At 42.9% G+C, this 27114-nt stretch overlaps 1 protein-coding gene and 1 pseudogene across 1 annotated transcript; both read right to left on the bottom strand.

Moving 5' to 3' along the window:
• Positions 1-23: 23 nt before the first annotated feature.
• NRIP3 (nuclear receptor interacting protein 3) lies at positions 24-26671 on the bottom strand. The gene is made up of 7 exons (XM_068989200.1): positions 26448-26671; positions 5209-5370; positions 4621-4703; positions 2482-2621; positions 648-700; positions 449-543; positions 24-152 (listed from the first exon to the last, which is right to left on the bottom strand). The coding sequence occupies exons 1-7, from the start codon at positions 26619-26621 to the stop codon at positions 137-139; spliced, it is 723 nt and encodes a 240-aa protein (XP_068845301.1). The 5' UTR covers positions 26622-26671; the 3' UTR covers positions 24-136.
• LOC138093307 (small nucleolar RNA U3) lies at positions 1151-1381 on the bottom strand (annotated as a pseudogene).
• Positions 26672-27114: the final 443 nt, after the last annotated feature.

Here is a 27114-nt window from a genome sequence, read left to right as displayed (position 1 = left end):
AATGAGCCCCTGGAGCTTCTACTAGAGGGTAGGACTTGGTCCACAGCAAGTTGCTGCTGCATTTGGTTCAAACCCAGTTTTTTCAATCTGTCAACCTGGTGTGTGTGCACACATGCAGACATGCTGTAGGCTGTAGTTAGGCTTCTGAAGTGCTGAAATGAGAAAGAAATGGAAGAAATGATACCAAATTCAAAGAAATTAGGCTGAAGGCACGTACAATATTAGTTTAAAAGCTACTCCCTCCACCACACTATGCAGTATCAATCAGTACTCATTCTGAAACACGGGCTACGGAATTGTGTGGGACTGTGAACTCTGGGGGTGAGGAGGGGTGTCATTGTTATGTGATTGAAAGTCAAAAGCAGGATACAATCCAATACCCTGTATGAGAACCCCTCCAGTTAATGACAAATCAGTTTGACTTGACCTGACCCATTCTGGCACTCACTTATCTTCATTCAAGGAAATTGTCTCCACAAAAGGGATTTCTTCCTTGTCTGTCTTTCCCATGATCAGCCGGTGCTTATCCAAGTTTATGATGCACTGAAAACAAAACAGGATCACTGGTTACTGTCAATGATTTCACTGTGTAAGAGAACCCTTACCTCAGGCAAAAGGTACCAGTGGGTTAGTAGAACCAATCATACCTTCAAGGATCGGAGAGTCTGCAGACCAAGAGACAAGTTCTTCTCATTATCCTCTAATAAGAAAAAAACAAAAAACAAAAAACACCTAGGATTTAACCATTCCCATGTTGTTTAGAAATCGGCCTTATCACCTTCAGGTTCTATACAACTTCCCCCTCTCCCATCCATCTAATAAACAAAGCATTTCTCAGGAGAAGGCAGTCACACCCCACTCCAGTACTCTTGCCTGGAAAATCCCATGGACAGAGGAGCCAGGTAGGCTGCAGTCCATGGGGTCGCTAAGAATCGGATACGACTGAGCAACTTCACTTTCACCTTTCACTTTCATGCACTGGAGAAGGAAATGGCAACCCACTCCAGTGTTCTTGCCTGGAGAATCCCAGGGACAGAGGAGCCTGGTGGGCTGCTGTCTATGGGGTCGCACAGAGTCGGACACAACTGAAGCGACTTAGCAGCAGCAGCAGCAGCAGCAAGCATTTCTCTCTTTTTTATTTTCATACAAAGCCACTCACATAACCTTTTCTTTTTCACTCTCCCAGATAATTAGAAAATAGATCCTCAACAACCAATGGCAGTTACAAAGTAAAAACACACTGCCAAGAATTGGCTTCACACTCAGTAAGGAACACTGTACCTCTCCCTCATGGCTTATGGGTACAATAAGAGTACAATACCCACTCAAGAAAAATTCTCTAGCAATGAACTGTACAGATGATTCCTGAAAGCACAGTCTTAATCTCCTGCCATAGGCCGCTGCTGCATCCATGAAAGCCGCTCACTTTCTACTGACGGCCACATTCTTGTCACTTCCCTTGCCTCCTCACAAGTATTTCTATCTTACATCCCATAATTCAGTAAAATGGCAAACTTTAAAACACCATTTTTGCTCATAAATTGTTCAGAAACACTTCAAAGCAGCAACAAGCCACATCAAAATATGGTTCCCTGGCAGCCAACCATACATGGCTTGCTTCTGAATCCTATGAGAAGCTGCTATTACCCCACCCACCGCACCTGGAGCCACCAGGGTCCAAGTACCGTCGCAGTGCCCCTCTGCAGGCAACCTGCTTCCTGCCACGGGTCCGCGTGGACTGCTTCTCACCTGCTGGAGAAGCCCGCAGACTTGAGTTTCTTATACTAAGTAATTTCCCCCAGATCATTATAGTTTGAGCTTCCCTGGTGGCTCAGGTGCTAAAGAATCCACCTGCAATGCAGGAGACCCAGGTTCAATCCTTGGGCTGAGAAGATACCCTGGAGAAGGAAATGTCAACCTACTCCAGTATTCTTGCCTGGAAAATCCCACAGAAGAGCCTGGTGGGCTACAGTCCATACGGTCTCAGAGTCGGACATGATTGAATGACAAAGGTGGTAGAGTCAAGATTCAAACCCAGGTCTTTTTAACTTTAAAGGACAAAGAAAGCCCTTTGGACAAAAACCAAGAACTTAGAGTAGTGGGGGATAGAGTACAGGAGTTGGTGGGAAGTTATGATGGGATTTAGGGCAAAGGAGTAAGAGGATCTTGCCCTCTACATCTAACTAGCCCATGGAAAGTTCTCAGTAGCCACTTTTACTGGCACACAGAAATTTTTGTTTTCTTACCCCCTTGAAATTTTTTATTCTCTGAGTGATTTTCAACATGTCTTGAATGAAGCTCAAGGCCCATCTGGTACTTTGGAAGGCAAAAACTGGGACAAGGTTTATAGTACAAAAAAGTGGAAACCTGGGGTTTTGAAGAAGTCAGTACTTACAGGCCTGAGATCCCATGAGGATTTGGTGGAAGGAGGGAGAGGGTTTACCTTAGGGGTCCACAGGTCCAGTCCCCAATTCAACTCACCAACCACAGCTGCTGGGCAGTCCAGGCGGAGGGAGCCCAGTGTGATCACCAGGTGCTCAATCTGGCCCACAACTTTCAGATGCCGGGGTAGGGAAAGTCTCTCTCCTTCATGCTTGTGAGATCTGACATGCTCCTTGAGTCTGCACCAGAGAGCAAATACCAGAATCCCCTTGGCAGAAGTTTCTGATGGAATCTGGCAATGCCTACCTTCTGACTCACAGCTGGAATATTCCAGGGATTTCCTGGGTTAATTTACCAAAAGAAAATGTTAGCCTACATTTCCTGTTTGAGCACTTTATCCTAAACATGTCAGGGGGTATATAAAAATATATATAAAGATTTAGTTCCTGTTCTAGAAGGCTATGTCACTATCTGCACTCATGGGACACACTCAGAGAATCCTTTTCTGCATTCCAACATCCCCACTTATGTGCAAGGCAGTTTAGTTAACAGAGCCTTTTACACATCTGTAAGTAAAGATCTCAGAGTGGGCAAATTAATCCTAATTTTAGAAGATGCTTTGTTCAATGTCTAATTTTCTCTTTGTTTTAGTCTCTCTTCTTCACTTAGTCTTATGCTATAAGGTTGGTAGAGGTAGGTACTTACTTGCTGAGTGCATTGATATTGGTTAATTCCTAGTTAATTTAACTTGTCTGTCTAGAAGAGAAAGGAAAGAACAGCACCAAGGTTTCACAGTTATGTAAGCTGGTTGGAACAGCCAGCATCCGAGCTATTATGAGTTGGTGGATAAATACTTAATTATGGACTCTCTGTGGTGATACTTCTGCTTTACTCAGTTTTCTCTCTTTCGGTGTTACAGCCCATGCAAAAGGAAAATAATTGCAGTTTTACAGATGGTTATTAACTCCTCTGGAATCATGGCAGTCTACTGCCTAATTATGCACTAGGACATTATTAGTCTTTCTGGAAACATCATGTTGCACTATAGCTCATCTCTTCACTACATAAAAAGGCTCAGGATTCTTCCCACAGGAGCACTGTGTCTTTGGGCTCCCCCACCACCCTAAATAGCAATGCACAAAACCCACAGAGCCAGCTGCAAAGTCAGCAGTGAGGGGTGAGAAGGTAGAAACAAGAAGGAACAGGTCCTATGGGCAGAAGTCACTGATATACAAATCAAGATTTGTGTAAGTCCTGCCTAAGAACAAGAATATTTTTTAAAGTGGCTTAAAATGGGCCATTACATCTACTCTAGTCATTGTTTCAATACAGAGATCTGGGCTGGGGGATGCTTTGTTGTACTTAGGGCTAGAGAAGTAGAAAAAGATATTGGATTGATCCTCCCAATTCTGGGCTAGACCTCAGGGCCCACCTGGTACTTTGGAGAAAAGAAAAGGAAGAAGAAAGAGAATAAAAGGATGGATTGAGTGAAAAGGAGGAAAGATACAAAATGTCTTTCTCTGACTAAAAAAGAGGGAGAACCCAATTCCAGCTTTAGAGAACTTAATATATTCAATATATAAGGTGTCCGCCTCACATCCAGTTCCCAGCAGGGGCAGCAGTAAGATCTGATTTTACATGTTATTTGCAGAAAGGAAAGAGACTAACCACCCCTGTGATGGTTCAGGCCCAACAGCTCTATTCCACAGTCTGACTGATGCTTCTTGGGACAGGCAGGGTGACCTCCAGAATTCCAAGTAAGCCAAGGTCAACCACATCCCTGATTTTACTTCTCTGGGCTATACCTGCAGGGCAGCTCTTTTTAATTTGCTGTCTGGGGAGGGCACAAATCAGAATCAGGGCATGGCATGCAATGAGTCAAGGATCTCATATTCTCTCATTCCAGAGCCCAAAGGTCTTTGTTCAAAACTTAACTGATGGGAGATAATGCTTCCCTGGTGGCTCAGATGGTAAAGAATCTGCCTGCAATGTGGAAGACCCGTGTTCGATCCCTGGGTAGGGAAGGTCCCCTGGAGGGGTGCATGGCAAACCACTCCAGTATTCTTGCCTGGAGAATCCCATGGACAGAGAAGCCTGGTTGGCTAGTTCATGGGTTTGCTAAGAGTCAGACATGACTGAGTGACTAACAGTTTCAGTTTCAATGGAAAGCCTGAACTTCAAAATAAATTCAAGCACAGAGCATACAGCATCTGACTTTTAGTACAAGTGGCTACTTACCCCAGTCTGTCCACACAGGCTGAAGAGATGAGATTATATTGACAGCCTGTGTCAACCAAGGCTTTCACATCCTTTCCAGCACACTGTGGAGAGAAAATATACTGTTCAACAGAAGCCAGAGACACAAAAGGGAAGAGAAATCCAAAGAGCAAGCAGCAGATGTCACATGAAAGGCAGGGTTGGAGAGCATCCTCACATTTATGGAGGATAGTGTCCCATCTGTATCCATTGTGGTGTCTCCTTTGAGGGGTTCTTTTTCCTGCTGATTGTAGAGCTGACAGAGGATCCCAAAGGCCTTTGGGATGTTTCCTTTTATACACAAAGTGGCTTTTGTGTGTGTGTATCACATATCCCTTTGCAAATCTGATGTAACATTTAGTCCTTTTCCCCATAAAGGATGCACATGCATACAAAAGACTGCATACACTTCCAGTGATGCACAGAGTGCCCCCTTAAAACTCGTTTATGGATTCCGCGATAACATCCACATTCTATACAATTTGGAGGAAAGGGCCCCATTATTGGGATCATGTTAGAACTGAATCCTACTCTGCAGAAAACCTGGAAAAGTTATTATCAGAACTTTACCTGGCAAGAAACCAAAATCATGTCATCATCCTCAGACTTCTTCAGCCCCTCAGACTTGGCCTGATTGAATTTGTTGGTCTTAGAAGCCCAAGGGACACGACTGCTTCGGAGCTTAGATAGGTTGGTTTCCATGAGGCGCCTCTGCAGAATGTTATGAGGTTGCTTGGGGAACAGAAAGCAGAGGCTTCTTAGTGACAGGCCATGTTCCCCTTCCCCCCATTGTCTCCCAGGCGCCATGGAAATAATGAAGGAGCCTCACATAACTGAGCTCCACCTTTGCCTCTTATTTATTCTTCCCTCAAGTACAGATTTCATGAGTATTATCAGAGCAGGAACTATCAGAACAGTAGACCAACCTCAGTGAATGAAAAAGCAATATGGGACTCTGGGAAATGTGAACAGGGCCAGTATTCCATGGCTAAAGAAAAGTAAGGGACTCTTGTGATTTGTACTACCTGGGCTTCCTGCCTTCCCTTCCCTTCCAAGGGCATTTCTGGAGAAAAGTGGCTTTACTCTATGTGGAATAAATATATCTTTCCAGACGACTTACAAGTAAGGGCAGCTAATTCTCACAGGCCAAAGAAACCTTCTTAGCACTGGTTTTCAGGAGTTCTGTGTACTTCTATTTCAAGTCTCACTTCCTCACAGTCTTATCTTTTGGACTCAAATGCATATGCCTTGGTGACCTGGCTCTCTCCAGTGGGCTGGGTCATCCATGGCGTGGATAAGGTGGGAAGACAGGTCATACCTGCTGAATAATACTCTTAGGAGATACACTTTAGAACCTGACAGAACCCATGAGAATCATCCTTACCATTATCCTCTGGACTTCAAGAAGCATAAGGCTCCTCCTGCCATATGCTTGTTATCCATTCTCTCTCTTAATGGGCCAAAAGTGGAGTATAAAGGGGGCAGAAACTGACCAAGAAGCAGGGGGCTTAACTAGACCTTATATCCATGCCAGGACACATAATGTTAGGATGCAGAATAAGGAATGTAAATTCAAGTGTGCTCTTTGATAGTGCTTAGGAGAGTTACTAAGAGAAGGCAATGGCACCCCACTCCAGTACTCTTGCCTGGAAAATCCCATGGGCAGAGGAGCCTGGTAGGCTGCAGTCCATGGGGTCATGAAGAGTTGGACACGACTTGGCAACTTGACTTTCACTTTTCACTTTCATGCACTGGAGAAGGAAATGGCAACCCACTCCAGTGTTCTTGCCTGGAGAGTCCCAGGGACGGGGGAGCCTGGTGGGCTGCTGTCTATGGGGTCGCACAGAGTCAGACACGACTGAAGCGACTTAGCAGCAGTAGCAGTAGCAGCAGGAGAGTTACTAGGGTAGATATAACTACGCTCTACTCTTTCTACTCCAAGTGGCCTCCAGAAAGTGTAAGCCACTTCTTGAAGTCATTTGACCTAAGAAATCTCTACAGGAGCACATTATTCCCAGTTTACAATAATACTTAAAATCCCTCAGAGGATAGAGCCTTATCCCAAGTATCTTCGTGACGCATTCTACACGTCATTTCAATTCTAAAGGGAAGATAGTCACTCCTAGAAGCCCAGAGCCTAGAACCTTCCCCAGCAAGGAGTAGAACTGGAGTTTTCATTATCCACTATCTCACAGATTTCTGAGGAAGAAAGGAATCAGAGCCATGACTCACTGTAACCCTGGTGAGGCGAAGAAATAGATTCCCAAAATACACTGATTCTTGGCAAGGCAGATTCTAAATTAACATCATTGGGAAAAAGAGGGGGGGCATTTAAATGAAAATGAGAGATTCTTAACTTGATAAGGAGCTACAGGAAGTGCTAACTTTGTCAGATTTCCCGATTTGACCCTGGGAGAATGCTTTGCTCTGCAAAAGAAACAGAAATTCTTCATTCTTATCTCTTTCACTAATAAGCCTAGATTCATATGAAAGCAGGTGTTTGTTTCTGTCAGATCCATGCTTAGCAGAACCAACTCAGATAAGTTGGATTTGTAGAATTGAAGACTGGAAGGGACTTCAAAGGCTGTCTAACCTAGGCCCTCCCAACCTAAAGTTTGTGGCTTTCCTTCTACAGTGGTCTTGCTGAATACCACTTTACCTGGATACTCTAAATCTTGAGAGGAGTCTAATCATTGGACATATGAGGCAAATGAGGAAGGTTCTGAAATCATTTCCCTTGAGTCATCTCTCTTCTGAATTTTCCTCCTAGACCCCTTCTCCATAGCCTATATATTAATATACACTCCAAGTTCTCATATACTGGGGAGAAAACTCCTCCACAGAACTCCAGATCCTGTCTCTTCAATGCCACATCCTAACCTAATCATGTGCTAAGTGATTCAGTCCTGTCCAACTCTTTGTGACCCTATAGACTGTATCCTGCCTGTCTCCTCTGTCCATGGGATTCTCTACTCAAGAATACTGGAGTGAGCTGTCATGCCCTCCTCCAGGGGTCTTCCCAACCCAGGGATTGAACCTGCATTGGCAAACAGGTTTTTACCACTATTACCACCTGGGAAGCCTAATCTAATCACACCCTCGTCTTAACTGGCCTTTAATAAAGGTTGAAATCACTATTCTATTTCCTGACATTCTATATTTTTTCACTGAAATCACTTCTGATCCCACAATACCAATAATGATCTCCTAATTTCCAAATCTGATAGACATTTTTCAGCCTTCATTCTCTAGGGTATTTGGCCCTGGGGACTATTCCTTTGTTTAGTAACCAAAAAAGGTTTAAACATAACACATGTTCAATGTAAAATATTCAAGTATCACTAAAGCAAATACAATTAAAAGGGAAAGCTTCCTCAGCACCTCACCCTTCTTAGTTCCACTCCCTACAAATGACAACCATCAAATTTAGAAGAATATCCTTCCTTTTGTTTCCTGTCTTAGATCCATGTGAGATCTCAGTTCCCAAACCAGAGATTGAACCTATGCCCCTTGAATTGAGAATGCACAATTTCAACCACCACCAGGGAGTCCTCCCTAAATTTTAATGCATTTACAAACATAAATAAAAATAGGATCACACCATAATACTCTTCTAAATTTTAAAGATTTTGTTTAATATATGAAAGGCATTTTTCCACGTCAGTAATATAATTATTTTCATTTATTTTTATAACTAAAAGTACTCACAGTATAGTTCAGGAGCTGAAAATTCACAGCCAATAAACTCATATGAATCTCAGAGACGCTTTTCTGTAGTCATTTAATTATGCCCTCATGTTTTAAATGACAATGGAACTGCACATTTACCTCTGCTCCCAACCAAAATTTCACTAAAATGATGGTGAAGGAGTTCAGTTCAGTTCAGTTCAGTCGCTCAGTCGTGTCCGACTCTGTGACCCCATGAATCGCAGCACGCCGGGCCTCCCTGTCCATCATCAACTCCCAGAGTTCACTTAGACTCACGCCCATCGAGTCAGTGATGCCATTCAGCCATCTCATTCTCTGTCGTCCCCTTCTCCTCCTGCCCCCAATCCCTCCCAGCATCAGAGTCTTTTCCAATGAGTCAACTCTTCGCATGAGGTGGCCAAAGTATTGGAGTTTCAGCTTCAGCATCATTCCTTCCAAAGAAATCCCAGGGCTGATCTCCTTTAGGATGGACTGGTTGGATCTCCTTGCAGTCCAAGGGACTCTCAAGAGTCTTCTCCAACACCACAGTTCAAAAGCATCAATTCTTTGGCGCTCAGCCTTCTTCACAGTCCAACTCTCACATCCATACATGACTACTGGAAAAACCATAGCCTTGACTAGACAGACCTTAGTCAGCAAAGTAATGTCTCTGCTTTTGAATATGCTATCTAGGTTGGTCATAACTTTTCTTCCAAGGAGTAAGCGTCTTTTAAATTCATGGCTGAAGTCACCATCTGCAATGATTTTGGAGCCCAAAAAAATAAAGTCTGACACTGTTTCCACTGTTTCCCCCTCTATTTCCCATGAAGTGATGGGACCAGACGCCATGATTTTCGTTTTCTGAATGTTGAGCTTTAAGCCAACTTTTTCACTCTCTACTTTCACTTTCATCAAGAGGCTTTTTAGTTCCTCTTCACTTTCTGCCATAAGGGTGGTGTCATCTGCATATCTGAGGTTATTGATATTTCTCCTGGCAATATTGGAGTTGCTGCTGCTGCTAAGTTGCTTCAGTCAGGTCCGACTCTGTGTGACCCCAGAGACGGCAGCCCACCAGGCTCCCCCATCCCTGGGATTCTCCAGGCAAGAACACTGGAGTGGGTTGCCATTTCCTTCTCCAATGCATGCAAGTGAAAAGTGAAAGTGAAGTCGCTCAGTTGTGTTGACTCTTAGCAACCCCATGGACTGCAGCCTACCAGGCTTCTCTGTCCATGGGACTTTCCAGGCAAGAGTACTGGAGTGGGGTGCCATTGCCTTCTCCAAATCTTGGGAGTTAGAAAGGCCTAATCCTTTCACAAAGTGAAGAGTAAACAACAACAACAACAACAAAAGAGATATTGACAAAATCTTGGAATCTAAAAAACAGACCAAAAACTGGTAAATGACCTAGACTGCTACTGCTGCTAAGTCACTTCAGTCATATCCGACTCTGTGCGACCCCATAGATGGCAGCCCACCAGGCTCCCCTGCCCCTGGGATTCTCCAGGCAAGAACACTGGAGTGGGTTGCCATTTCCTCCTCCAATGCATGAAAGTGAAAAGTGAAAGTGAAGTCGCTCAGTCGTGTCTGACTCTTAGCGACCCCATGGACTGCAGCCCACCAGCCTCCTCTGTCCATGGAATTTCCCAGGCAAGAGTACTGGAGTGGGGTGCCATCACCTAGAGAAAGCTATATTCTTCATACCATTCTACTTCATGGAACACTAGAGTAGCAGAGGTCGCCTGCTGCTAACTAAAATCCATGATTTCCTCTTCTTTCTGGACAGACACATAGATTATGTTTCCCAGTCTTTCCTGTTGTTAGATAAGGCCATATGACTGAGTTTGGCAAGCAGAATGTGAGGGAAAGTGACACACACTTCTTCTAGGCTTGGCTCATAAAACTCTCCTGTGCACACTCCTCCATACTCTTCTCCTATTCTGACTGGCTGAAATGGAGATGACCCCTAGGGTAACCTTCCTGGAGGTAACATGTTTAAGATAAAAAGCCACCATCAGCCTGAGTCCCCAAATGACTACATGGAACAGGGCTATCTTGTTGACCTTTCCACTAGAACTGTTAATTTTAAAACAATAAATTATTACATGTGGACTATTTTATACTTGTGGGTATAAAGCATATATATGCATATTAAAAAGCAGAGACATTACTTTGTCAACAAAGGTCTGCCTAGTCAAAGCTAGGATTTTTCCAGTAGTCATGTATGAATGTGAGAGTTGGACTATAAAGAAAGCCAAGCACCACAGAATTGATGCTTTCGAACTGTGGTGTTGGAGAAGACTCTTGAGAGTCCCCTGGACTGCAAGGAGATCAAATCAGTAAATCCTAAAGGAAATCAGTCCAGAATATTCATTGGCAGGACTAATGCTGAAGCTGAAATTCCAATACTTTGGCCACCTGCGAAGAACTGACTCATTGGAAAAGACCCTAATGCTGGGAAAGATTGAAGGCAGCGGGAGAATGGGATGACAGAGGATGAGATGATTGGATGGCATCACTGACTCGATGGACATGAGTTTGAGTAAGCTCCGGGAGTTGGTGATGGGTAGGGAAGCCTGGCATGTTGCAGTCCATGGGGTCGCAGAGTCAGATATGACTGAGCGACTGAATTGAACTGATACTTGGGGGTCTAGCTGTAAAAGCAGTTTTCCTACTTAAAAACCCTGGGAAAGCTGATGAATAGAGGTATTAGAAACTACAGTTGGAGGGTACAATTAGAGCTGGAAAGAGATTAATATAAAGCCTGCATGGGACTCTTACTTGACCCAGACAGCTGGGAAGAATGCCAATACTTTATTCTTTTTTGTAAGAGTAAATCAAAAGATTTTGGTTGGTTGATAGTTTGGCTAGGCTTAGAACAGATTCCTACAACAGCTGAGGACGAGGGTGGAGCACCCTACTACACCAGAACTGAAGGATATGACCTTACAGATTGAAAGGGTTCACATGGAGCCTTGCATAATGAAAGATAAAAGATCCACACCAAGATTTCACACAATTAAGAATTTTTGGAATATCATAGATGACAAAGATTCCAAAAGTTTTTAGAGAGAAAAAGAAGATTCAAATACAAAGGATTAGGAATCAGAATTACATATGACTACTCAATGGTAATAATGGAAGCTTAAAGACAGTGATGGAAGCAAGGTCTAATGCTGTAAAGAGAAATATTGCATAGGAACCTGGAATGTTAGGTCCATGAATCAAGGCAAATTGGAAGTGATCAAGAGTGAACGTTGACATTTTAGGAATCAGTGAACTAAAATGGACTGGAATGGGTGAATTTAACTCAGATGACCATCATATCTACTACTGTGGGCAAGAATCCCTTAGAAGAAATGGAGTAGCCATCATAGTCAACAAAAGAGTCTACAATGCAGTACTTAGATGCAGTCTCAAAAACGACAGAATGATCTCTGTTCGTTTCCAAAGCAAACCATTCAATATCTCAGTAATCCAAGTCTATGCCCCAACCAGTAATGCTGAAGAAGCTGAAGTTGAACAGTTCTATGAAGACCTACAAGACCTTCTAGAATTGACATCCCCAAAAGATGTCCTTTTCATTATAGGGGACTGGAATGCAAAAGTAGGAAGTCAAGAAACACCTGGAATAACAGGCAAATTTGGCCTTGGAGTACAGAATGAAGCAGGGCAAAGGCTAATAGAGTTCTGCCAACAGAAAGCACTGGTCATAGCAAACACCCTCTTCCAACAACACAAGAGAAGACTCTACACATGGACATCACCAGATGGTCAACACCGAAATCAGATTGATTATATTCTTTGCAGCCAAAGGTGGAGAAGCTCTATACAGTCAGCAAAAACAAGACCGTCAGCTGACTGGGGCTCAGATCATGAACTCCTGATTGCCAAATTCAGACTTAAATTGAAGAAAGTAGGGAAAACCACTAGACCATTTGGGTGTGACCTAAATCAAATTCCTAACAACTATACAGTGGAGGTGAGAAATAGATTTAAGGGACTAGATCTGATAGACAGAGTGCCTGATGAATTATGGACAGAGGTTTGTGACATTGTACAGGAGACAGGGATCAAGACCATCCCCAAGAAAAAGAAATGCAAAAAAGCAAAATGGCTGTCTGAGGAGGTCTTACAAATAGCTGTGAAAAGAAGAGAAGCAAAAAGCAAAGGAAAAAGGAAAGATATACCCATTTGAATGCAGAGTTCCAAAGAATAGCAAGGGGCCTTCCTCAACAATCAGTGAATGCAAAGAAATAGAAGAAAACAATAGAATGGGAAAGACTAGAGATCTCGTCAAGAAAATTAGAGATACCAACGGAACATTTCATGCAAAGATGGGCTCAATAAAGGACAGAAATGGTATGGACCTAACAGAAGCAGAAGATATTAAGAAGAGGTGGCAAGAATACACAGAAGAACTGTACAAAAAAAGATCTTCATGACCCAGATAATCACGATGGTGTGATCACTCACCTAGAACCAGACATCCTGGAACGTGAAGTCAAGAGGGCCTTAGAAAGCATCACTACGAATAAAGCTAGTGGAGGTGATGGAATTCCAGTTGAGCTATTTCAAATCCTGAAAGATGATACTGTGAAAGTGCTGCACTCTATATGCCAGCAAATTTGGAAAACTCAGCAGTGGCCACAGGACTGGAAAAGGTCAGTTTTCATTCCAATCCCTAACAAAGGAAATGCCAAAGAATGCTTAAACTACCACACAATTGCATTCATCTCACACACCAGTAAAGTAATGCTCAAAATTCTCCAAGCCAGTCTTCAGCAATACGTGAACTGTGAACTTCCAGATGTTCAAGCTGGTTTTAGAAAAGGCAGAGGAACCAGAGATCAAATTGCCAACATCTGTTGGATCATCAAAAAAGCAAGAGAGCTCCAGAAAAACATCTACTTCTGCTTTATTGACTATGCCAAAGCCTTTGACTGTGTGGATCACAATAAACTGTGGAAAATTCTGAAGGAGATGGGAATACCAGACCACCTGACCTGCCTCTTGAGAAACCTGTATGCAGGTCAGGAAGCAACAGTAAGAACTGGACATGGAACAACAGACTGGTTCCAAATAGGAAAAGGAGTACATCAAGGTTGTATATTGTCACTCTGCTTATTTAACTTCTATGCAGAGTACATCATGAGAAATGCTGGGCTGGATGAAGCACAAGCTGGAAACAAGACTGCCAGGAGAAATACCAATAACCTCACATATGCAGATGACACCACCTTTATGGCAGAAAGTGAAGAAGAATTAAAAAGCCTCTTGATGAAAGTGAAAGAGGAGAGTGAAAAAGTTGGCTTAAAGATCAACATTCAGAAAACGAAGATCATGGCATCTGGTCCCATCACTTCATGGCAAATAGATGGGGAAACAGTGGAAATAGTGACAGACTTTGTTTTTGGGGGCTCTAAAATCACTGCAGATGATGATTGTAGCCATGAAATTAAAAGATGCTTATTACTTGGAAGGAAAGGTATGACTGACCTAGACAGCATATTAAAAAGCAGAGACATTACTTTGTCAACAAAGGCCTGTAATCAAGGCTATGGTTTTTCCAGTAGTCATGTATGGATGTGAGAATTGGACTATAAAGAAAGCTGAGTGCTGAAGAATTGATTCTTTTAAACAGTGGTGTTGGAGAAGACTCTTGAGAGTCCCTTGGACTGCAAGGAGATCCAACTAGTCCATCCTAAAGGAGATCAATCCTGGGTGTTCATTGAAGGACTGATGTTGAAGCTGAAACTCCAATATTCTGGCTACCTGATGAGAAGAGCTGACTCATTTGAAAAGACCCTGATGTTGGGAAAGATTGAAGGCAGGAGGAGAAGGAGACAACAGAGGATGAGATGGTTGGATGGCAACACCAACTCAATGGACATGAGTTTGGGTGAACTCTGGGAGTTGGTGATGGACAGGGAGGCCTGGCGTGCTGCGGTTCATGCAGTCGCAAAGAGTCGGACACAACTGAGGAACTGAACTGAACTGAACTGAACATATTACAATGTTAGCATAGTAGGAGAGGGGACATGATGGAGAGGAATAAGAGAATTAAGGAACAGTTCAAAAATTTTTTTTAAGTTTTAAATTATATACATGTTTTTTTTGATAAATGTAAATTTAAAAAATATACCCTATACATTAAGAAAGCATACAGCCACAAGAAAAACCAACTTTATGGGGCCTGAATGGAGGTATATTTTTTTTCTCATATAACAAGAAGATGGAGGTAGGTAGCTGCTGGCATTAATTCAGCTGATTAACAATTTCAGGGCTATTGTTTCTATAATTTTCATGGATATTCCCTCATGGTCTTATGATGGGTGCCCCAGCTCCAGGCATTACAACCACATCCAAGGAATGAGGAAGGAAGAGGGGACTCTATGTCATCTATCCTTTTTATCAGGAAAGCAAAAGCTTTCCCAAAAGTTCCCTCAGCAGTTTTCTACCTATATGTTCTTGGTCAGAATTCACATGGCCACTTCTAATGGCAATGAAATGTAGATGAATTTAGCTTCTCCATAGAGGAGTCAGATAGATAGAAAAGGGCTGAAAATGGGTGATAATTTAGCCAACTAACTCTGTCTACCAAACTGTGCAAAAACTAAAGTGCATGTACATGTGTGCATATGCACACACATGTATGCATGCTGATACCCCCCTACACACACCCCAATAACGTAACTTCAGTTCAGTTCAGTTCAGTGCAGTCGCTCAGTCATGTGCAACTCTTTACGACTCCATGGGCTGCAGCATGCCAGACTTCCCTGTCCATCACCAACTCCCAGAGCTTACTCACACTCATGTCCATCGAGTCGGTGACACCATCCAACCATCTTATCTTCTGTCGTCCCCTTCTCCTCCTGCCTTCAATCTTTCACAGCATCAGGGTTTTCTCTAATGAGTCAGTTCTTCACATAAGGTGGCCAAAGTATTGGAGCTTTAGCTTCAGCATCAGTCCTTCCAATGAACATTCAGGACTGATTTCCTTTAGGATCGACTGGTTTGATCTCCTTGCAGTTCAATGCAGATGTAATGTCAGATTATCCAAAAACCTTAGCACCTATTTTTTTTTTTTCACATATGCCCTACCCTCTGCATTTTAAAACAGGACATCATCTGTTAACATATGAGTCTGTGGTACAAACACACCTCAATTTACATAACTACTAATGGACATGTAGATTGTTTCTATATATTTGCCATTAGAAACAATGCTTTAATAAAGAACATTGTTTTTCTTGAAACTCTCCTCCACTGGCTTCTAAAACCACTTTTCTGTCTATTCTACATCTATATCATTTACTGGTTCCTTTGCCTCTGCTCATTTCCTAAATGTTAGTGTTCCTCATTGCTCTCCTTGGGTCCCCTTCTCACTTGACAAAACCTTTAAGGGCAATCTTACCTACTTTCATTGTGTAAATAACTGCCTTTATGATGATGACTCTGTCTCATGCCCAGCCCTCGCTTCTGAGTTTCAGATCCATAGAACCAACTGTCTCTTTGAACTTCTCCACTTAGACACCTCACAGGCACTTTCAAACTTAACTTGTCGCACTAATCTTTCCCACAAAACTTGTGCTTTCTCCCATCATCTTCATCTTGGTGAGTGAAATTCTGCTGTTTTAACACCTCACAGATTCCTCCCCATTTCTGCTGTTATAGCTAAGTTCAAATAATCTCCTAAAACATTATATCATGGTCTCCTTCTCCTGCAGTGGTTCTTTTACCAGCTGTATTAAACACAAAATATGCAATTTAGCATTTAAGACCTTCCACTAACTCATCCTGCTTCCCAATCTTACCTTTATTTCCTCCATGAAGGCTTTCTATTTCAGCAAAATGACCACTTGTCACACACAACCTTGAGTAAATCACTAATCTAAGTATTACTTTTTTTTTTTTATCAGTCTCACATTCTTCATCAGTAATAAAAGAGTTATGAGCCTCAAAGTCCTGTTCCATTTTAATGTTCTGGATTACTTTCTTTCCACTAACCTGGTAAAATGACACCATTACCCACCCACCCATTTTGATTCTTTTGATTCTTTTGATTCTCAGAAGAGAATCAAACTTCCTAACTTTCCATCCCAAGTATATCCCGAGTTGGTCCCCAACTTACAATGGTTCAACTTCTTATTTTTCAACTTTGTGATGGTGCCGAAGTAATACACTTTCAGTAAAAACCATACTTTGAATCCTGATCTTTTCCTGGGCTAGTGCTACACAGCACAACACTCTCTCACGACACTGGACAGAGGCAGCAAGCTGAAGTTCCCAGTTAGCCTCATGATCATAAGGGCAAACAACTGATACACTTAAAACTCTTTTGGACCCATACAACCATTCTCTGTTTTCACTTTCTGTGTGATAGTCAATAAATTACATGAGATATCTGACACTTTATTATAAAATAGGCTTTGTGTTAGATGATTTTGCCCAATTGCAGGGTAATGTGTTCTGAGCACGTTTAAGGTAGGCTAGGCTAAAATATGATGTCCGATAGGCTAGGTATATTAGATGAATTTTTGACTTAACAGTATTTTCATCTTACGATGTGTTTATAAGGATGTAACCTCATTGTAGGTTGAGGATGATCTGTACTGTTGCTGCTTCCTCTGAAATTTATTTGGTATCGATCTACTTCTCCCCATCTTTACTACCTCCAATCTAATCCAAGCCACTGTCATCTCTTATCTGTGCTACAACAGCCCCCTGGCTTGTCTTCCACCTCTTCCCTCACTCTTCTGCAAATCATTCTCTACACAGCAACCAGAGCAAGCTTTTAAAAATATGTGAGATAATACATTCCCTTACTTAAAGCCCTTCAATGACTTTCCATTGTTCTTCAGACAAAATTCAAACTTCTTACCATGGTCTATAGGGCTCAGCACCATCTGGTCCTTGTCTATCTCTCCAACCTCCACATACATACCATTATTGTTGTTCAGTCACTAAGTTGTGTCCAACTCTTTGCAACCCCATGAACTGCAGCATGCCAGGCTTCCCTGTCCTTCACTGTCTCCCACAGTTTGCTCAAACTCATGTCCACTGAGTCAGTGATGCCATCCAACATCTCGTCCTCTGTTGCTCCCTTCTCCTCTTGCCCTCAATCTTTCCCAGCATCAGGGTCTTTTCCAATGAGTCAGCTCTTCACATCAGGTGGCCAAAGTATTGAAGCTTCAGCTTCAGCATCAGTCCTTCCAGTGAATATTCAGGACTGTTTTCCTTTAGGATTGACTGGCTTGATTTCCTGGCTGTCCACGGGACTCTCAAAAGTCTTCTCCAGTACTACAGTTCAAAATCATCAATTCTTCGGTGCTCAGCCTTCTTATGGTCCAACTTTCACATCCATACACGACTACTGGAAAAACCATAGCTTGACTGGACAGACCTTTGTTGGCAAAGTGATGTCTCTGCTTTTTAATACACTGTCTAGGTTTGTCAGAGCTTATTCTTCCAAGGAGCAAGCGACTTTTAATTTCACGGCTGCAGTCACCATCAGCATTGATTTTGGAGCCCACGAAAATGAAATCTGACAGTTTCTATATTTTCCCTGAAATCTGGCAGTTTCCACACTTCCCCCATCTATTTTCCGTGAAGTGATAGGACCGGATGCCATGATTTTCATTTTCTGAATGCTGAGTTTTAAGCCAACTTCTTCACTCTCTTCTTTCCCCTTTATCAAGAGGCTCTTTAGTTCCTCTTAACTTTCTGCCATTAGAGTGGTATCATCTGCATATCTGAGGTTGCTGATACTTCTCCTGGCAATCTTGATTTCAGCTTGTGATTCATCTAGCTGGGCATTTCGCATGATGTACTCTGCATATAAATTAAACAAGCAGGGTGACAATATACAGCCTTGATTTACTCCTTTCCCAATTTGGAACCAGGTTATAGTTCTATGTCCAGTTCTAACTGTTCTTTCTTGTTCTGCATACAGGTTTCTCAAAAGACAGGTAAGGTGGTCTGGTATTCCCATTTCATTAAGAATATTCCACAGTTTGTTGTGATCCACACAGTCAAAGGCTTTAACATAGTCGATGAAGCAGAAGTAGATTTTTTAAAATTCTCTTGCTTTTTCTATGATCCAGTATATGTTGGCAATTTGATCTCTGGTTCCTCTGCCTTTTCTAAATCCAGCTTGTACTTCTGGACATCCTCAGTTCACATACTGCTGAAGCCTATCTTGAAGAATTTTGAGCATAATCTTGCTAGCATGTGAAATGAGTGCAATTGTGTGGTAATTTGAACATTCTTTGGCATTGCCTTTCTTTGGGATTGGAATGAAAACTGACCTTTTCCAGTTCTGTGGCCACTGTTGAGTCTTTCAAATTTGCTGGCACAATGAGTGCAGCACTTTAACAGCATTATCTTTTAGGATTTGAAATAACTCAGCTGGAATTCCATCACCTCCACTAGCTTTGTTCATAGTACTGCTTCCTAAGGCACACTTGACTTCACACTCCAGGATGTCTGGCTCCAGGTGAGTGACCACACCATTGTGGTTATCTGGGTAATTAGGAGCTTTTTTGTACAGTTCTTTTCTGTAGTCTTGCCAACTTTTCATACATTCTATATACACACTCAAAAACTCTTTTCCCTTCTATTGCCTTTGTACCTGCCATTCCCTCTGTTTGAAATGTCCTCCCCCTAATACTTCAAATAGTTAGCTTGCTCTCATCATTCAAGTCTCAGCTCAAACATTACTTTCTCAAAAACATCTTCCATGACCATACTATTTAAAGGAGGTACTCCACCTCTTACTAACATATCCCACTATTTCTTTTATAGTAATTGTAAGTTCAGAATTATTTTGCTTATTTAGTTGTTTCTTATTTCACTGCCCCAACTAGAGTATTAATTTCACAAGGGCAAGGGCCTTGATTGTGTTGATAACAGCTATATCTCCAGGTCTTGATATAATACTGGATGAACAAATCTCTATACTTCACTTTTTCAAAAAACTTTTATTGATCAACATCATCTAGTTCTTACTTTCAGAATTCATACTGAATGAACAAATCTCTACACTTCACTTTTTCAGAAAGCTTTCTTGATCACCATCATCTAGTTCTTTCTTTCAGAATCCCTTCAATACTCATACATTACATAGTTTGTACTACTTGCATTCCCACTCCTTGAGTGCTGCTTTGCAAATTTGCTTAAGTGGTTTATTTTATGTTTATTGAAATATTGCCTTTCCAAGGGCTATCTTCTACTTTCCAGATATCCTTCAAGACGTACAGCACTAGTCAGATAGATGCTGCAGATACTATGGTGGCCTTTTGGGCATAGCTCAAGTCACCTTCCTGATGTGGATCCTGCTGTATGTTTTAGTTCAACAAGGCAACTACTAACCTAAGTAGTCCCAGGTTCTCTACTGTTCCCACTAATGTGGCTGCTAAACCTTAACCAGCATTTAGGCATCTAAATCCTAAGCAGGCAAGCTCAAATGTGAGGTCTTTATCACCACCAGGAGCTTCTGAAGGAAATGAGCCTTGTGGGCAGTGTTGTATTCTAGGTAGCACAGCTGAGGTTAAATATTAAATATTTCTTCTAACCAGCCTGTAGAGTGGGAAGAAAAGTGAGGCTAGAGGAAGCAGGCTGTACTGCAGGATACCATGGGATCATGATTTAAACAAGAACTCCTAAGGTCACCTTCTCAATCACTTACCTATGCTGCAGTGAATCCACACAGAATCAGTCTAATAGATTTCTGTGGTCCATAGGATGGGGCTTCCCTGGTGGCTCAGAAGGTAGAGTATCTGCCTGCAATGCGGGAGACCTGGGTTCAATCCCTGGGTCGGGAAGATCCCCTGGAGAAGGAAATGGCAACCCTCTCTAATACTCTTGCCTGGAAAATTCCACGGACGGATGAGCCTGGTAGGCTACAGTCCATGGGGTTGCAAAGAGTCAGACACGACTGAGTGACTTCACTTTATAGGATGGACCAGACTGGAAAATAGAAGAAATTACAGAATCTGCCTTCTTTGTAGTATTTACTCTCAAAGGAGAAACCCAAGATTTCTAGCTTAGCAATAGAACACTTAGAAATGCTGCTGCTGCTGCTGCTGCTAAGTTGCTTCAGTCGTGTCCGACTTTGTGCGACCCCATAGACGGCAGCCCACCAGGCTCCCCCGTCCCTGGGATTCTCCAGGCAAGAACACTGGAATGGGTTGCCATTGTCTTCTCCAATGCATGAAAGTGAAAAGTGAAAGTGAAGTTGCTCAGTCATGTCTGACTCTTAGTGATCCCATGGACTGCAGCCTACCAAGAGGTCAGCAAATATGGCCCACAAGTCAAATCAGCCTGTTGCGCACTTTTGTAAATAAAGTTTTATTAGAACACAAGCAACCCCATTTGTTTACTGTCTATGGCTGCTTCTGCATTATAACAGCACAGTTGAGTAGCTGAGACAGAGACTGGCCTGCAAAGCCAAAAGCAATTACATCTGGTCCTTTACAGAAAAGTTTGCCAACTCTTGACTTAGAGTATTGTTTAAAATATATATGCTTTGGAGTCAGGCAAACCTGGGTTCAAGTTAGTAAGTACCCTGCAGAGCTTTTGTGAGGATAAAATGAGATGGTCCATATGAAGCATTTAACGTTGTGTCAGGTATAGAGTAAGCACGCAAATTATATGTATGTGTATATATGTATTTTAAACCCTCATGTTCAACTTAAAATTGAAGCTGATCACTTTTTTTTTTTATTAAAAGGGTATGAAACAGCTTACTCCGTTTTCATCCTCATGTATAGTTTGTAGACAGACACGGACTCCTGACTGACTCTCACTTCAAGCCCAATATACGTGTCTCTATCTGGTCTTGGAAATCTAAAGGGGCACTAATTTCTGTGCTTTCTCTTTATTTATAAGCTGAATATACAACACGTGACCCTTTCTACACCATAGAAACACAGATTATCCTTGGTATTACAGCTGCTCAAAATCACATGGGACTCTACCTAAGGCAGTCTGTCACATTGCCCCAGGCCTTCTGTGTTCTGTCTCTTTACTTTTGCCTTATAACCCAACAGTCATGCTTTTTCAAGAGAACAGCCTTATTCCTGAGATGGTGGTTTCTCAGTCACCCCTGGTGGGCTGCATTATTGCAGGAAAGGATTTATACAGGGGCAGGGAATTAAACCAGATAACCTATAAAGTTCTTATTCTGAGGTTCTATAGGGCATGCTCTGGAAGCAGCCTCTTCTCTATATAATATCACAGTCAGTTGACTCTCCAGGGGATGATAAAACTCTAATCAGATGTTGTTCTCCATCATGATTGTCACACCAGGCCAGAGTAGTCACGGCTTCCACTGAACTTCTCTAGTGCTGATTGACTTTAATCTCTTGACATGGCATAAGCTTCCTGGTGGTATTATTCATCTTCTCATGGAAATATCTATTCAACATCTACACCTGAATAACTAATAGACGTCCCAAACTTGACTTGTTCAAGAATCAAATTCCTGATTCTTATTTCCTATCCTTAACCTGCACCTCTTAGCCATTTCAGTGTATGACAAACTTTATTCTTCCAATGACTAGATCAAAAACATAAGTGTCATTCTTGACGACTCCTTCTTTCAGATCTTAAATCCAACTCTCAACTAAACTTGTCAGCTCTGTCTTCAAAAGAACCAAGAATCTGGTCTTTTCTTGTCCTCTTCATTGCTAGCACACTGCTCTGAGGCACCATCATCTTTACCTAGATTACTATCTAAATGCTAACTAACCAGCTTCCTAACCAGTCTGCCTGCTTACACGCTTGCCCCCTACAGCATAATCCACACAATAGTCTGCTTTGTGAAATGTCACATCATCTCATCCTTTTGCAAAAAGTTTTCCACCAGTTTCCCTTATCAGATTAAATATCTGTACAGTGATCTATAAGGCTCTAAGTACTTTGGACTCCCACTATCTCTCTGATGTTGTCTCCTATCACTTCCTCTTGCCCATTTTGCTCTGGCCACAATGGCCTTCTTATAATTCTTCACTCACATCGAGCACAATGATGTTCGAGCCTTTGCACTGGCTGTTCCTTCTGCCTATAACATTTTTCCCCAAGATATTTTGCCCTCTCATTCCCTTCAATATCTCCTATAGTGTCATCTTACCAGAGATGCCTTCCTTGATCACCCTAGATAAAACAGCAAGGCTCTACTTCATCCTACCTGGCCATTACACTCTCTATTCCCTAATCCTGGTTTATTTTCTCCATAGCACTGATTACAACCTGATATAGTATTTATTTACTTGATTTATTTTCTACCTTCTTGCCCACAAGAATGCAAGTTCTGTGAGGGCAGGAAACCCATTTTGGTTCACTATTATATCTTCAATACCTAGATTATGCCTGACATGTAAAAAGTGTTCAATAAATATTTGGGGAAGAAATAAATCAATTGGTCCTATCCTTTCCCCAATCTATAAATTCCTTGTACAGGTAAACTTTGCTGTTTTCTTCTTTGTGTTCCTAGCACTCTATCCTGAACACAGCTAGTGTTCAAATAATGTTTACTATAATTAGGATTTGATCATGGCTCTGGAAATCTTCAGTTTGCACCAGATACTGATTTATACTGCTATTTCATGCTCCTCTTCTAAAACTCCAAAATCCTCTGGATCAAAATCTACAGCATTCTGGATGTCTTGTGGCATTATGAAAAATTAATCTATAGAGTAACACCCAAGGCTGCCCTCATTGATAGAGATTCTGACCAGGAAGATCAGATACTCAGAGTATTCCTTGCAGCTGTTGTGTCTGACTCTTTTTTGACCCCATGGACTGCACACCACCAGGCTCCTCTGTCCATGTGATTTCCCAGGCAAGAATACTGGATTGGGCTGCAATTTCCTTTTCCAGGGGATCTTCCCAACCAACGATCAAACCTGCATCTCCTGCATTAGCAGACAGGTTTTTTACCACTGAGCCACCAGGTAAACCCATGCTCAAGAGTACAGGGCTGGTCATTTCACGGTCAGTTGGCTTTGCTTTATTTCCTTTCCCAGCCTTTTAATTTTAGAGAGTTTTCTTAAAGCATTTGGCTATAAGCAGAAGCAATCATTGGGAAAAAGCAAAACCCTCTTTTTATTCCTGAATAAGTAAGGATATACCCTGATGGTCAGTACTATTATCATAACGGAAAGATAGCATATTATACCATGATATGACTATTTTTAAAAGTTGAAAAGTCTTCACCTCAATGAGAAGAATATTTATTAATCTGGTAGCTAACAAAAAAGAAATTAGAATACACAAAGCTCCAAGAGTGATTTTTTCTAGCTTCATCAACTTGAATAATAATAATGATAAGTGAAATAAAATATTACTCACTTATATCTCTGATTTTAGTTCTTAATCTAATAAACACACACACACACACACACACAAACTGCACAAGATGAAAGGACAAACAAAATAAGAGAGCCAGACATAAGAAATAAGATTAATTTCCACAGTAGACTTTGTAGCAGCCAACTACACACAAACAGGAATAGGGCAAAGGCAGTTCCCTGGGGCCAAGAGAACAAGATCACATTTGACTGTCTATGGATGCTCTTTGCCAATAGAAAAAAAAAGTTGGCAGGCTGGATTCAAATAGTGAATATTATAGAAACAGCATGGTAAAAGGTAGATAATTCAGAATACTCAACAATATAATTCTAATATAGGTCACCAGTATGAAGAAAACAACATACAGTCTTCTCACTAGCACAAACCCCAAAGTCAATGAGAACTAATTCATCCTTTCCCTTCTATCATCCTCTGGTGCCGCCCCTTCCTTTTCTTGTCCCACTTCTATTGAGTTTGTACTATAGACTTATATAATCAATTTTGGGCTTCAGTAGTGGCTCAGGTGGTAAAGAATCTGCCTATTTTGTACTATAGACTTGTCTACTCAATTTTGGTATCCTCCAAATTTCACTTCGGTGACAGAACATTGAGTCAACACTGGTCTATACTACCAGCTATATCCATAAAGACAAGTGACACAGTACTTCTAAGGTTATTTCTAAGATTATTCAAAGGCAGCAGCATAAGGTCCAAGAAAGCTTAAGCTTGCCACTTCACCCCAGTACCCAGAGCTCTCCTAGCCCTATCTCAGTGTGCCTTAGCATCTGTGACTGGTTCTAACTCTTCTGTGGAATCACTTGCGTACTCCAGGTGTGCGAACAGTGAGAGAGTATCGGCTCCCTGGCAGTGGAGGGCAGTGGGGAGAGAAATTGTGAACCATGGGTTAGAGTCTCACAGTAAACTGCATTGTGTCACATCCATGGCAATAACCTGCTTTGAGGATGTTTCTTCCTTCTGGCCTACTGCCCGTTCCATATTAGCAGCTCCTATGTGGCTCAACTGAGACAGACTGGAGTCAGAAAAGCAGATGGAATTCTTCCTACACAGGATGAAGCAGTATAAAGAATGCTTGGCAGAAGAATGGAGAGGCAGTTCCTCAGGGCTAGGAAACTCCTCGACATCCCAAGGACAACCAAATGTGAAACATCTTAAATTCAGCATAAAGGGGGGGAAATTCCACACTTGACTTATTTTATTGGCTCCTGAGGCTTCCAAGAACTAGGATTATTTTGGCCTGAAGGTACGAAGATTTGTACCAGATTTGCTACATGAATTCTGACTGCTGTAAAATGGAAGGAAGAAAGACAGTGATCTCTTTTCTAGGAATACATTTCACTTATCCACCACTCTAAGTTAGCATGAATCAGATTACCTATCCTGTGGCTTGTTCAAGTAAAACATCCTTTAAAAAACATAGCAGGATAACTGAGTAGACATCTCCTGCACATAAATAGCTAAAAATAACTCTCTATCACAATAGGGGAAGGCAAACCTGATCTTGATATGTATGTCTCATTAGAGTTGATAAAATTTAAAAAAAAGAAAAGTGGATTCAGCAGCTCTGCCCTCCATACCCAACATGTGCTGGAAATGGCAATTTCAGTTGTCCAGGCTGATACTCTCTTCCCTGACAAATTAAACATTCCAAAACCTCAAAAATACTGGCAAAATTATAGAAAGCATCCACTTTATTTAAAAGACATTTAAGTAATGCTTTATAAATTATTGCCTAAATGAATAAAGTGATTATGAACTTTAAGAAAACAAGTTAAACTACAAGAAAATTCCAGATGAAAGCACAAAACTCAACGTCAATTTGGTGCAGCACCACTACAGTGAATTAAGGAGGGGAGTTAGATACAGTTCTTTAAACTAGTAATCTTTATCTCCCTATAGGATCCCCCCTATAGATAGAGGACAGTATGGTCTTTGAACTCAGACCTCCAGTTCTGGAGTTTCTCCTTCTTAATGCCAAGAACAACCTTGCTAGTAAAAGAAAGAAAGAACTGCGGGAGCACCAGTACAAACCCAGCTCCACACATTAGCCGTTGATGAGAGGGAGCAGCCTGGCTTTCTCCCTCTATCCACTCTTTGGGGATGGAGCAGCAGGAGAGGAAAATGATGAAGAGAGGTCTAGGGCTCAGGAAACCTTCACGGTCACCCTTTTTCTCTCCCCGCCCCCTCCCGTTGGAAGGTCAAGGGTAGATGAGACCAAAATCAAACGGAAAAGTAGATTTTGCACAGAGGGGAAATGGATTCAACAAAAGCGATCTGGATATGGTGACTGCCCAGAAAGCCCCCTTCCCACTTCGTTCTCTCCTCCTCACACCCACTAGGAGTCACAAGACGGGCCAAGCAGCCTAGGAGGCAGCGGGAGCTACCCTGGCCGCGAGGCTCAAGGCCCGGGCAATCAAACTCGGCACCACGAATAAAGGAAAGGGGAGCTGAGGGCAAGAAGGCAGGGTTTCTTCTACTCCAGAGGAGAAAGAAGGGAGGAGGGTGCGCTGAAGAGAGGGCGAGCTGGAAGAGCTACTCTGGAATCCCGAGAGAAACTGAAGCAGGGGGATGCTGGATGGAGCGCAATCCCCAACAGAGCACCAGAGACAGCGGACAGCGCTTGGAGACCGAGGGGGCCGGGCCGGTGACTCAGTGAAAGCGGCGAAGGGCGGGCCCTAGGAGACCTTACAGCGCAAAGGTGACAGACCGCCGCACGCGGGGTCCCAGAGGCGGGTGCGGCCGCGGGGGCTCACCGTGTCCTTGGACGAACCCAGCTTCTTGAGGCCGTCCAAGGGCAGCAGGTCGGCCGAGTCCTTGTGGATGAACTGCACGGCCTGCTTCATTCGGCGCTGCTGCCTCAGCGACGCCGCCTCCCGCATGTCTGAATCCTTGCGGCCGCCCTCGGTGAGGAGCCCTGAGTAAAACATCGCTGAGGCGCCCGCGGCCCAGCGGCCCCGTCGCTCCCCGCTCCACGGCAGCCCTCAGCCTCGAGCTCCTCCAGCGCAGCGAGAGCCGCGCGCCTCAGTTTTTATAGCCGAGCGTGACGTCACGCGGAGCAGTCTGTGTACGCGCGGGGGGCGGGGCCGGCACAGCTCCCCCGGCCTGCGCGCGGCTCCCCAGCGTTCCCCGCAGCTGCCCACCACCGCGTCAGCCGGGCTGCGGGGACAGTGGGGGCGAGGAGGAGTGGCGCTAGCGGGACTGACTCGGAGAGCCAAGAGTCTACTGGGGCCACTTTACCCAACCGGTCCCTCCCGTTGTAGGTGCCCAGTATCCCCTGGACCGAGATGAGGTGTGTGTGGGGAGCGGGGGCGGGCAGTTTCCGAGCAGCCTCGCCCACGCCGGCCGCCGCCACCACCTGGTTACAGCTCACCTGTCCACGCAGTGGCCGATCCTGGGATCACCGATAGCTGGGCCATGCCC

This window comes from Capricornis sumatraensis, chromosome 16 (genome assembly GCF_032405125.1).
Source record: "Capricornis sumatraensis isolate serow.1 chromosome 16, serow.2, whole genome shotgun sequence".
NCBI lineage: Eukaryota > Metazoa > Chordata > Mammalia > Artiodactyla > Bovidae > Capricornis > Capricornis sumatraensis.
The sequence above is the reverse complement of the archived record's forward strand: the minus strand, read 5'-3'. Positions and strand labels throughout refer to the sequence as shown.